Source organism: Petaurus breviceps, unplaced genomic scaffold (assembly GCF_028583685.1).
Source record: "Petaurus breviceps papuanus isolate PSGF00001 unplaced genomic scaffold, PetGlider_PUasm1.0 90808, whole genome shotgun sequence".
Classification (NCBI taxonomy): Eukaryota; Metazoa; Chordata; class Mammalia; order Diprotodontia; family Petauridae; genus Petaurus; species Petaurus breviceps.
In genome coordinates, this window is record NW_027187349.1 from 518,429 (window position 1) to 532,161 (window position 13,733).

General features: G+C 37.1%; 1 protein-coding gene across 1 annotated transcript in view; it reads right to left on the reverse strand.

The window, feature by feature from the left end:
* The window catches only part of TMEM242 (transmembrane protein 242), a 47,979-nt gene that overhangs the window by 33,729 nt on the left and 517 nt on the right, over positions 1-13,733 (reverse strand). Inside the window, exons 2-3 of the mRNA XM_069070298.1 lie at positions 13,011-13,111; positions 3,089-3,226 (exon numbers count right to left, since the gene is read on the reverse strand). Coding sequence (XP_068926399.1) covers positions 3,089-3,226; positions 13,011-13,111 — 239 coding nt within the window. The remainder of the gene's footprint in view (positions 1-3,088; positions 3,227-13,010; positions 13,112-13,733) is intronic.

Genomic DNA, 13,733 nt, shown 5'->3' on the forward strand with positions numbered 1-13,733 from the left:
TTTGGTCAATCAAATCTATAGCAACACCTCAAAGAGCTAGGCTCTCAGTGAACCACTCAGGACAGAACAAAAAGAAGGAAGGAATATGACAAGCAGAATGAAGAAGAGATAAAAGATGAAGATCAGTAGAGGCCAGAGAGTGACCACAGAAGTTGATAAATAGACAGAAAGAGACACAGACATAGATGGAAGTGTTAAGCAAAGTGAACACAGTATAAGGGAAGTAAAGACAGAAAGGACCTGAGTTCAGGGGTTGGAAATCATGGGATAGAAAAAGAACAACAGCCAGGAAGGGTCGTTCAGCATAGAGAAGAAAGAAAATGAGCACAGGGCATGTAAGAGGTGAAAAAGCAAACTGAGAGGAAGAAAACGAAGTATAAAGAGGGGAAGGAGACAGATGAAAAGGTCAAAGAGACAGGAAGACAAAGTTAGAGCCTGGGAAGGATGACAGTTAAAGGAGGAAGGGCCTGAACAAATAACTGTGCATGTATACTTCTTGAGTGGACCAGGATTTCACTGATACATAGAACTCTCTCTGAGGAAGCACATCAGCACTTGTTCTCTATCTTCCATTCTTACAAAGCTGCCGGGAGCAATGGAGGCTAATGATGTGCCCAAATAGATACAGCAGCACTGAAGAAAGGCAGGGTTTGGATCCAGGCCTTCCTGACTTCAGGTCCAGCTTTCTATCCATTAAACCACACTATCTCTGTGTGTATTTATAAAATCATTATTGTGGGAGTCTCAGATGTTAAGTTATCCCAGACAGAAATCTGTCTGCTTTAACAACACACACACACACACACACACACAAAGCGGTTTAAAGGGAGCAAAGTGTTTGATGCATACCATGTCATGCAATTCTCACAACCCTGTAACCACAGGTTACAATAACCCAGTACCACAGATATAACTGTCCTCATGTGGGGGATAAAAAAAATAAGGTTAGAGAGATTAAGGACCTGCCCAGGGTCACACAGCTACTAGGTATCAGGGGTAATTTGATTCCAGGCCTCCCTTATTCCCAGTCCAGCAATGTACTGGGTCAGGCAGTTTCTCAGCAGTTCTGTAAAAGGAACCAGTCTAAGGTAACCTATTTTGGTTAATGGATTATCTGATGTATTTCTACTCATTTGGAAAGAGAAGAGGAAAGTAATAAACAAACTGATGTCTAGAAAACAGCTAACATTAATAGCTGATATCTCTTACATTATCACATGACAAATGCATTAGAGTTGTGAACAAAGGGTTATTTAAAGTTCAAGGAGGAAAGCTGCTACCAACCAAGGAGGTCCAGGAAGGCTTCATGGAGGAAACGGCATCTGAGCTAGACTTTACAGGGTAAAGAGAAATTCAACAGACAAAGAGAAGGAGGACATTCCAGGCAGGAGGAACAGCATAAAGAGTTGGAATTTGAGGTACACAGAGGGCAAAATAATAAAAAACACAAGATAAGGTTGACATCAAGTAGTTAAGGGTCTTGAATGCCGAGGACAAGAATCTGAACTTTACTCCATGGGCAAGTGAGGCACTACATATTTTTTAGCCACAGAGTAACATGACCACATCTGTGTCTAACAAAGACTACTCTAGTAGTGCTATAAAGGATGGATTAAAGAGGGAGAATGATGATTTAGGAATCTCACATAATTATTGAATTTGGGGACTATGGGAGGCCTCAAGAATATGCTACTTGACTTACTCATTTTACAGATGAAAAAACTAAGATCTTCAGAGGCTAAGTGACTTACCCAGAATCACACAATAGCAAAAAATAAAAATATCAGTTTCAATGACTATAGTTGGGGGGACAGGCCATCAACTTGGAAATGTTTACCCCATCTTACACTAAATTAAAAGAATCTGTAATAAGGAACATATCGTCATGGAAGGACTTAAGCAATTTTCTAACAATAATATAGCAATAATAACTTTTAGGGGGAGATGTTTCTTTTCAGTAATGTTTATAAAAAAAGAAGAATTATGAAAATCATATTACAATTTCATTACTTTTATTCCCATCTGTATATAAAATTTACACATATTATTATCTTTTAGAGAAAACTACTGAGAAGCTGTTGTGGATATATCTAGAATTCTTTAGTTTTTTTTAATCCTAAATTTCAAATGAAAAGAATTAAAGAGTATTTTTCATGAAGGAATAACTATGTAACTTCCTACTTATTTTTTTAAAAAATCAACTTTTTACATCTTAGGTTGATTTATCAAATAAGTAAGTTGTATGTCTTAATGATCATTAGTAATGTGGGATTTTTCAATGATTTTTAAATGCCTTAACATTCTTTTAAAGTATGCTTGTGAAACCTGAAACTAAGTGACATGATTCATAGAATTTTATAACTGAAAGAGATGAGAAAATTCATCAAGTCCAGGGGTTCTTGAATTTCTAGATTAGGAGGAGATCTATGAACTTCAAGGGGAAAAAATTTACATCTTTATTTTCACTAACAGTAATTTATATATATAAAAATATATGATATATAAAAATATATTTTTATATATTTTATTTTATATATTTTTATATTGCTAAATTATATATTTTATATATTACTAAATAGTAATTTATAGAATTTACTTCAATTATTCAAAAACATTATTCTGAGAAAGGGTCCAGAGGTTTTTCCAGATTGTCAAGGGGTCCATGACATAAATAAGGTTAAGGACCCCTGATATATAGTACTTTATTTAACAGATAAAGAAACTGAGGCTTTAACCTCCAACTGAGGTTAAGCAGCTTGTCCAAGATCACAGGATTACATAGAACCAGAGAGAAGGCTAGAACCCAGGTCCTCTAATTCTCCTGTTGTAAAATAAACTAAAATTTTAAAAGGGTTATTTTATCATGTTATATATTATATTCAGTTATTTAAATCACTGGCTTTTATAAGTTTAATGTGCAATGAACATTAGTGAGGACTTAGTCAAGTTCTACAGCATTCAGTGGGTTCTATGTATAAATGTGTGTAGACAGAAAAGGGTAAAATTAGCTAAGGTTCCTAAAATCTGCAGCAGGTATGGTGACTATGAATGCTAAGACCTAAGCCAGAGATACAGTGATGGTACTTACACTGTGGACTCCTAAAGCTTTCCAGACTGCAAAACTGATTACACCAACTCCACACCATGCATAAAGTGAGCCCCAACCCAATGCTCGCAAGGCAAGAGAAGAACCACTCTCTGGTAAAGCAGCTGTGGCAGTAATTCCCTGGAAACAAAAACAGAGTAATAAGAACAATGTGAGTCACAAAGAATGATGGAGATAAGAGAAAAATTAATCTAAGAGTAAGAATCATAGGATCACAGACTTAGAGGTAATGGAGACCTTCAGAGCCACTGAATACATTTTAGTCTTAGGGAGGTGAAGTGACTTGTCCAAAGTCACACAGCTAATAAATATTTGACCCAGGACTCAAATTTAGGTCTTTCTGACTCCCAGGTCTGGTGCTCTATTTACTATGCCACCTGGGAAAGTGGTCAAGTGAGAAGTTATTCTAAGGATAGCTTTTCACACACTAAACTAAATAATATAACAATAGCTAGCAAGTACATAGCACTTTGAGGTCTATGAAGCGTTTTACATGTTATCTCATTTAATCCTCACAACAACTTTGTGAGGTAGGTTCCATTATTATCCCCACTTCACAGATGAAGAAACTGAGCTGAGTGATGTTGAGCTCCCTAGGGTCACACAGCTGGTGTCTGTGGTGAGATTAAACTCATACTCCAAGTCCAACTTTCTATCTACTAAGCCACCCAGCTGAAAGAGGTCAACTCAAAGAATCTACCACAAGGAAACTGGTTGTTGTTTTTAACTGGGTCTCTCTATCTTGTCCAGGCTAGAAGTGCAGTGCCCACTTGGCCAGGGATCAATCCCCCAATCTACAAAGAAGGCCTGCCCTGCTCCACTGCCAACCTGAGAGGGCTCAATTCTCCTAGTTTGGTTCTTCCTCCCCCATCCCTTTACCACATTGCTTCTGGACTTAGTACAGACAGTTGATGGGGTTTTATCCCTACTGCAGCTCATATTTCCTGAGCTCAAGTGATCTGTCAGTCTCAGCTTCCCTGGTAGCAAGAATTACAAGTATATGCAATCATGTCTGGTCCACAAGGTTAAATTTTAGAGAAACAATCACTGAAGACCAATTTACCAGCCTTAAACTCTAAGCCCTCCTACTCACCTCTTCTCACACACCCAAACACTCAGCTTCACATAAAGGGGGTAGTGTAAGTTGGGTAAAAGGTGTCTCTGTTTTTCAAATATTTGGCATCACTGAATTAATAATTTTCTTATTTGAAATTGTTTTTGTAGTCCTATGTATTATCATAATGTCTGCATTAAAACTAGCTTAATTGGCTACTGTAATTTAGGAAAGGACTCTGGATTTAAACCCTCTCACAAAGACCATATGCTAGCCCTAGCAACCCTAAATACAGCAAAGAGAAAACAGCCAGCCAGTAGAAGAGGAGGTTGAAAAAGAATATGTAGGCTTTTGGAGCACTCCTCTCTGCAGTATCCTGAGGGGACCTTCTCTTCACCCCTTCATGACCAGTCTCCAGAGGTCCAACCAGGTGACTGATTAATCAGTTTAGAGAGAAGGTGAAGAACAGGCCACTCAGAAACTCCTAAAGCAATGTCCCAACTGGTAACCCTTACCTACTAAGAGACAGAGACTTTGTCCATACTTGGTGTGAGATGACAAAGAGCTAGAAGGACTGGAGAAATGACACAACCCTGGGCTTTAAGAAGGCATAGGACTGGCACTGAGAAAAAAAAATTTTAGAAAGTATATCATATTGTACATGTATTCCTCTATCAGATTGCTTGCCATCTGGGGAGAGGAAAGTGGGGGAGAATTTGGAACTTAAAAATCTTACAAAAGTGAATGCTGAAAACTATCTTTACATGTGATTGGGGAAAAAAAATGCTGTTAAGTTGGGGGAGGGGGGAGAGAAGTATATCATAGAAAAGGGATGGACAAAAGCTGCCCAAGGACAAGAAAAAGGATCGTTTCAATGTAAAAGTACTTCATCACAAAGGAAAATGAGTCAAAATCTCTAAAGGAGGAAGGTACCACAATTGGTTCCATAAGGCTCCCTCAGACAATGAACCAATTCTACCAACCCAGAGAATGATTCAAAAGAGCAATCAGAAAATTAAATGAAAATAGAGCTCTGGCAAGTCTACTCAGACACTAAAGAATTTTGAAAAGACAGATAGCATTCAATTATTAAAAAAAAAAAGCAACATAACTGGAAGGAAAAATGAAATAAAACTTTAAAAAAAAGATGAAAAATACACACTAAAACTCTAAAAACAAAAATACTGAATTTAAAGAACAGATGCAAAAAGATTCTAAGGAGTAGAGGCCTTCCAGAAAAAAAGAAAAACCATAATGTAATGACTTCAAAAAAAACTAATGATGAAATACAGCTCCTACCGTTTGGAAGAGAGGTGATAGAGTAAATAAAATAAGAAATGGGGTTGAGAGGGTGGTGACAGATATTTAAAAATCATTAAGAAGACCAGAGCAATTCTGTTACTTGGTTGACAAAATGAATACATATATACATACAATATATATGCATAAAATTATTTTTAAAACTTATACAACAAATTCAGCATTTGTTAAACTATTAGGCAATAAATGAGTATTTATCAAGCGCTAACTTTATGTCAGGCAGTGTGCAAAGTGCTAGAAACGCAAAGAAAAAGGAAAAAAATTCTCCATCTAGTTCTTCATATATCTGAAAAGTCTATTGATAAAAAAGAAAAAAAATTCTAAAATAACACCATGAAAATGAAAACTTGAATACCACTCTTCAAGAAATCATTCAGAAAAATTGCTCAGAAATAGCAATAGCAGGAAGAAAAATACTGATTTAGAGAATCTAGTCAATCTGTTGGTGATCTATAGAACACTAACAGAAAATTGAAATAAACTCCTGTCTAACAGGCTACAGTGAGTTATACAAGAAATCATTAATTAGGACCAAGTTGGATTTATACTGTGGATGCAAGGATGGTTCAACAATTAGGAAAACAATCAACACATTTAATCATATTAAAAACAAAATAATTCAAAACCACAATTATCTCAATAGGTGTAAAAAGCCTTTTACCACACTTACTTGTGCTAAAAACCTAACAAGCTGAGGCGGCTAGGTGGCACAGTGAATAAAGCACTGGCCCTGGAGTCAGGAGGATCTGAGTTCAAATCCTTCTTCAGACACTTGACACACTTACTAGTTGTGTGACTTTGGGCAAGTCACTTAACCCCAATTGCCCTCCAAAAAGGAAAAAAAAAAACCCTAACAAATAAAGGAGGGAACTTTTTTTTTTAATATCACCAAAAGTATCTAAAACAAAAATCAAGCATCACATGCAATGGAAATACACTAAAATCTTTCCCAATAAATACAGGAGTAAAGTAAGAATGCCCACATTTCTCATGATTATTTGATGTACTCCTGGAAATGCTAGCTAGTAGCAATGAGACAAAAGAAACAATTCAAAGGTAGAAACATTGGTAAAGAGATAAAACTATCCCTATTCACAGAAGATATGATGATATTACTTAGAAAACTTCAGAGTATCAGCAAAAATAAGTGATATAATTAATAGCTTCAGCAAAGTTGCAGGCCATAAAATATAATTAGGCATAAGTATTACAGTGAATAGAGCACTGTTATCCAGAATCATGAAAACCCAAGTCCAATTCAACCTAAAATATGCACTAGTTGTGTGACCCTGGACAAGTTTCTTAGCCTCTATCAGCCTCAGTTTCCTGGGGATAATAGCACTTACCTCACAGGACTGCTATAAAGATAAAATGAAACATTTGTAAAATGCATATGACAGTGACTGGCACTTTAGGCACTGGCAGGTGCTTAATAAATACTTGTTTCCTTCATTTCTACCAAAATCAACTGCATTTCTATATAATAACAAAATCTAATAGTCAATAATGGTAAGAGAAATTCTATTCCAAGTAACTAAGAAATGCATAAAGCATTTGGGGATTAATCTACACGTAGGATAAAAATGGGAAATTATTAATGTATCTAGGTTGAATGGGGAAAAAAACTGTTATATTAAACTTCTCTGATAAAGGTTTGGTATCCAAGATATAAAAACAATTAATAGATATATTTCATATAAATATATGACCAAAAATTATTTCCCAATAAATGGTCAAAGAATAAGAATAGACAGTCCTCAAAAGAAGAACTGCATAGTATCTAGAACCATATGCTCCAAATCACTAATAATAAAAGAAATGTAAATCAAAATAACCCTGATATTTACCCTACTCCCTGTAAATTGGCAAAGATGACAACAGTTAATGTTGGAAGGATTTTAAGAAGATAGGCACATTGGTCCATTTTGTTGGTGGAGCTGTAAACTGATACAATTATTTTGGAAAGGAATTTGGAAATATACAAATAAAGAGGCTAAAATGACCACATCCTTTGAGAAATTCTCTTACTAGGCTTATACTCCAAAGAAAACCATTGATAAAAGGAAAGCCTCCATTTCCCCTCAAATATTTATAGTACATTTTTTTGTGACAGCAAAGATCTGGAAACAAAATAGATGCCAAATGACTGGGGAATGGCAAAGCAAACTGTGGTATATGGATATAGTGCTCTTAGAAATGATCACTGTGGTAAATACTGAGAAGCAAGTAAAAGATCTACATTAAGTAATGCATAGTAAAGTAAGCAGTGCCAAGAAAACAATATATATACAATGACCACACACACACACTCAAAAGTGAATGGTGCAAAATTATAAAGAACAAGAATGGCTTGAAAGAAGACATATAAGAAGATACATCCACCCTGCTCCTTGGCAAACATGTGAAGACCACCAAGTATGGCATTTATTTTCAGACTTTTGATATATTGCTCAGTTATGCTGACTTTTTTTCCTTTTTTCTTTAAAAAATATAACAAATTTATGTTCTTTTAAAAAGATAATTGTTATACAGGATGCTCTCTAGAAGGGAGTGTGAGAGGACTATTAGGAGAAACTATGGTCATATATAAAAAAAAGACATTTAAAAAAGAAAGTATTTCAGTCATTTGGAATTATAGGGGTGGCTAGGTGGTGCAGGGAATGAAGCACCTGCCCTGGAGTCAGGAGGACCTAAATTCAAATCCGGCCTCAGACACTTAACACTTACTAGCCTATGACCTTGAGCAAGTCACTTAACCCCAATTGCCCTACCTTCCCCCCTCCAAAAAAAAAAAGAAAAAAAGGAATTGTAGTAAAAAGTGTAAATGGAGATTTTAACTTGTTTTAGAAGAGTCAAAATCTGCTAAACCCACATTTAAAAATTCTCAGATCTAAAATTTTTAAGAATTTCCTTCATACAGGATATATTCAAATTAACTTAATACTTAAACTCTTTAATTGCTTTTAATAATAAGAATGACATACACACCTCTTCCTTTTCCCACGTAGTGGGTCCTACAGCATGGTTACATAGATACCATAGAGATGTGTGCCTTAGTTCCTTTAATTGTCCTCATTTCCCTCCAAAAGTAGAAACCGTTAACCAAGTGCTATTAATCTGAGGAAGCGTACACATCAGTGGCACAATTCTGATTTTAGAAATGTAAGTTAAATTATTTCCCTATGGGTCAGAATTCAGTTTGTGTATAAATACATTCAAAACATTAATATTCTGTTTAAATTGAATAATGACAGTTGTATTTATAAAACTGAAGAGAATATCAATAAAAATATTTGGCAAGAAAAAAACTGGCAAGGTAGAAGTGGGGGAGGTAACAAAGGATTTTGGATGCCAAATAGAGCATTTTGTATTTGCTCCTGGAGGCAATAGAGCACCACTCTCAAAATGAAATGTTATTTGAAATGCTAGCAAGAAATAAAGTAAATAAATTTATATTATATACCTATGTTTGTGTCTGATTATAATCTTCTCATTTAGACATTTAGCAATTTGATTTTCCCTACAATTATTTTCCTTCTTTATTACATAGAACTCATCTTAAAATTTAAATTAAATATCAAAAATCCTTACTAAGACAATAAATATTTGCATGCAGTTTCACAGAAAGGTTACTTATGAATACCCAAAGCATGTTGAGGATATTGTATTACATTTTCCAAGGTTAAAATAGTTGAGTTACTCTCCTGTAAATAACTCTATACTCATTATATATTCCTGTCTCCATATTAGTGTGTATTTCATCTTCTGAATATTTACCAAAACTTTTTTGAGGAAGCAGCTGGCAAAAATTAATAATCCTTTATACAAGTATAGAAATTAAAGGACAGGACCATTAAGCAACTTACTCAGATTTAACTGAAAGTCAATGAGACAACTAGAACAAAGTTCAATAACTCTCATTAATTTCATCTTTAGAAAACATTTAAATTAGGTCAAACTGATACTAATCATTAATTCAAAAGATACACCACCTACCTGCCCTAGATAACCTTACAGCAAATTATTTTTGAGCAGTTAAATCCACTGACTAGAGCAGTACACCAAGTTGAGAATAATACCTGTCTGAGAGATCAGTCAATGAGAGTACAGGGAGGTTATTTCGCAAAGTCAAGTTAACTGGTTGCAGAGTTACGACTGGAAACTCAGTCTCTTCAGTTTCAGTCTCGTTCTGTTACCTTATAAGCAAATTATATCAGTGTCTTCCAAAATCCCCAGAAAAGATAAAAGCTAAAAGAGTTAAGAATCATTCCCAAAAAACACAATAACCCCCAATTATGAATGGATTGTGCCTGAAAAGCTTAAAAGTCAGTTGCCTGGAACGCACAACATTTTCTCACAGAATTACCATAAATGATTGATGATTAAATTCCCAGCCCAACCCACAAAATCTACCATGTACCTGAAATATTCTTTTTTAATTTTTTTTGCCTTTTTGGAGAGGGGAAGGCAGGGCAATTGGGGGTAAGTGACTTGCCCAAGGTCACACCGGTAGTAAATGTTAAGTGTCTGAGGCTGGATTTGAACTCAGGTCCTCCTGCCTCCAGAGTAGGTGCTCTTTTCATTGCACCACCTAGCTGCCCCCCTGAGGTATTCTTTAAAAGTAAGGTTAGGACTGGATCATTTAAACACTGAATCCCTAGAAGACAGGCAGGTCTGATGAACCAAAAGCTTTAAAGTCCAGTAGTATTGGGGCGGCCAGGTAGCACAGCGAGTAAGAGCACCGGCTCCAGTGTTGAGAAGACCTGGAGATTGAATCCCGGGCTCAGACACTTAGCACCCACCCAGAAACACTTGGCCGTGTAACCTTGAGCAAGTTACTTAACCCCGATTGCTTTAAAAAAAAAAAAAAGAATTAAAGTCCAGTAGTATTAATGAGAGGGCTACAGGACTGGAGCTGAGTCTGGGAAGCCAGGGAAGCCAGGAGAGATGAGTAAAGAGAGCATTCCAACACAGGGGACTAAAAAAGCACAAAGCCAGGAAATGGAGTTGTGTATACAAGGAACATCAATAAAATAGTTGTTGCCTGAGTGAAAAGTACACAGATGAGAGTGAAGCATAAGGAGACTGGAAAGATAGAAGGGCCAAGATTACAAAGAGCTTTAAATGCTCAACAAGGGTTTTCATTTGATCCAGGAGATAGTAAGCACCTGTGGGGCTGGTAACAGTATTCAGGGCTGGACTTGAAATCAGGGCACCTGAATCTGAACCACTTGCTATTTGTACTCTAGACAAATCACCTTACCTCTCAGTCTCAGTTCCCTATCTGTAAAATGGGGTAATAATAGCACCCACCTCACAGGGTTGTTGTAAGGAACAAATTAGATAACATATGTCAAGTGCCAGGCAAATCTCCCTCACAGTCACTAAAGTGATTTTTCTAAACTACACGTCTGACCATATCCTTCTACTCAACAAATGCCAGTGACTCCCTATTACCTCTAGGATCAACTATAAACTCTTCTGTCCGGCTCTTCACAAACTGACTCTCTTCTACTCTCTCAATTTCTCTTCCCCTCTACATACTCTCCAGTCTACTTGATATCACTGCCCCAAGCCACCCCATCTCCGGCCTCCATGACTTTAGGCTGCCCCCATGCCTGGGATGCTCTCACTCCTCACCTCAATCTCTGGCTTCCTTCAGTGAAGCTTCAGAACATCCTCCTGTATGAGCCCTTGCTCAGCTCTCCCCTCCAAGGTTACCTGTTTGTATACACATCTATAAATATTCCTTGGGGCTGCTATAATTTCCTCTCTGTGCATGGCACGTGGTAGATGCTTAGTAAATACTGTCTTGCTTCTTTTTTTTTTTTAAAGCAATTGGGGTTAAGCAACTTGCTCAAGGTTACACAGCCAGTTATTTCTGGGTGTGGTGCTAAGTATCTGAGCCTGGATTCAATCCCAGGTCATCCCAACACTGGGGCCAGTGCTCTTACTCACTGTGCTACCTGGCCACCCCTAAGTAATTGGGGTTAAGAATTTTTAATGCTTTACAAATCTACAGAATCTCACTCACCATAAAACATTTTTAACTTTTAAAAACAAGATAGGTAGCAAAGAATCACACAACTGGAAAGACCATCTAGTCCAGGTTTGGGGAACCTGAGGCCTTATTAAAAGGATTTGTTCTGTAAAACTTGGACTCAGTCAAAAGGCCCCACCTGAGGACCTACAGGGCCATATGTGGCCTCAAGGCTTCTTGTTCCCCACTTCTGGTCTAGTCCAACTCCTACTGAAAATTCCCTCTTCAGCATTCTTGACAAAGTAGTAATCCAGTCCCTACAAAAAGACCTCCCCTTCTCTCTGGTGATCAAGAAGCCAATACTTCTAGAGGCAATTTTAGTCTTGAACAGTTCTATGCTAGAAATGTTTTTATTCTTGCACAGAACTGACTTCCACCCATTGCTCCTGTTTCTGTCCTCTAGGGCCAGGTAGAGCAAATCCTGTCCCTCTTCTATGTTACAACCTTTCAAATACTCGAAGACAGTTGTCTCTCTGTCCTCTCTCTTCCCCCTCATCCCAGACCTCTTCTCTCCAGTTCTTAACTGTATCTCAAATCCCCTTACTAATCTGATCACCTTGCATCTTGGCACTACCTTTCTAAAATGTGGCATCAAGAGCTGAAATACTTCAAACAGAGTCTGCCCAAGGTAGAATGCAGTGATCCTATCACTTCCCTCATTCTGGACATAATACGTCTCTTAATGTAGCTTAAGATCATTTTAGCTTTTTTTTTTTGGCTGCCTTGTAATACTGTCATTTCATATTAAGCTGATAATCCAGTATAATCCCCTGATCATTTTTCACACAACATGCTAACCTGTCACTTCTCACCTAGTTTGTATTTGAGAAATAGATACAATTACCTCTACTAAATTTTTTTTTTATTAGATTTAGCCCATCATTTTAGATTGCCAAGAGCTCTTTAGATCCTGGGTCTCTCACCCAATGTGTTAACTACCCCTTCATGTCATCTGCAAATCTAATGAGTATATCTATATCTTCATGAAAGACATTAATAAAAAATTTGAGTAGCACACAACTAAAGATAGAAATCTGGGTCTCTGCTCAAGACCTTCATCCAAGTAATTAACTTAATCATCTTCAGATCTACTCCTTTAAGCAATTCCAAATACACCTAACTATAAATATCTAAACAATATCTCTCTACATTGCATTTAGAACTGAAATCCTGTTTGGAAATAGGATATACCTTTATCCCCATTTTTTTTCAAAGGAAGCACTTCTAAGTATTTTTACTTAGAAATCAAATGAGATGATAATTGTAAAGCAAAGCATTTGGCAAATGTCTAGTAGATAGTAGATGCTCAATACTTGTTCCCTTTAAAACTAGCAATAAAAAAAGAACTTTAGACTCCATGTATATATTCAAAGACCTTTTAAATCAATGGGAAACACCATCAAAATAAAAATCGTACTCCATCCTCATTCCATGTAACAAAATGTTACTTAAAATAAGATAGACGCAAATAAACTTAGTGGATCACAAACCTTATTGAACCACTGAGGGCTTTTCTTTTTTGCCAGTGACAAAGTTGTAACAAAGCCAGCGAACATGCCTGCAGCAGCAACTGTACCAAGAAAAATCCCACCTGCCAAGGATTAAATAAAAAAAAAATCAGGAACTTCAGAAAGAGTTTAAATAAGAAAGTTTCAAAGAAAATTTTAAAATGATCTACTCTCATTTATTACGGGAAAAAAAACTCAAAAAGAAATGTTTATCATCTATCCTGCAGACGAGAAAATGGAAAGCTATTACAGCTGTTTAGGATCGGTGGCAGTTGTGCAAAGCCAAAAGTTTTTTGTTTCCCATTAAGCTCATTCTGAAACAAGCAATAAAAAGGTAAATTTAACAGAAAGGGCGCGAGGTGGGGAGTCAGATCTAGACTCTGCCTCTCAGCAGTGCTTTGACCTTGGGCAAGACATTTAATTTCTCTGGGGCTGCTGCAGAGGAGGGCACAAACCCCAACAGCGGCCATCCCAGTGAGGAGGCACCGGCACCTGCCTCCTAGGGCTGGCGGGAGCCTCACAGCCCAAGGAGAACGGGAGATACGATTACATCTAAAGCGCCTTCAACACCGCAGACTCACTGGCGCTCCAGGGCTGGCTGAAAGGGTCTTTGGGTTATCTGGTGGTTCTACAGGGGCTCTGGCTCCGGGTCCAACAAGTGGCGGGTTAGGGACCGGGCGGGCCACACTGAGGGGAGGGTCTGCT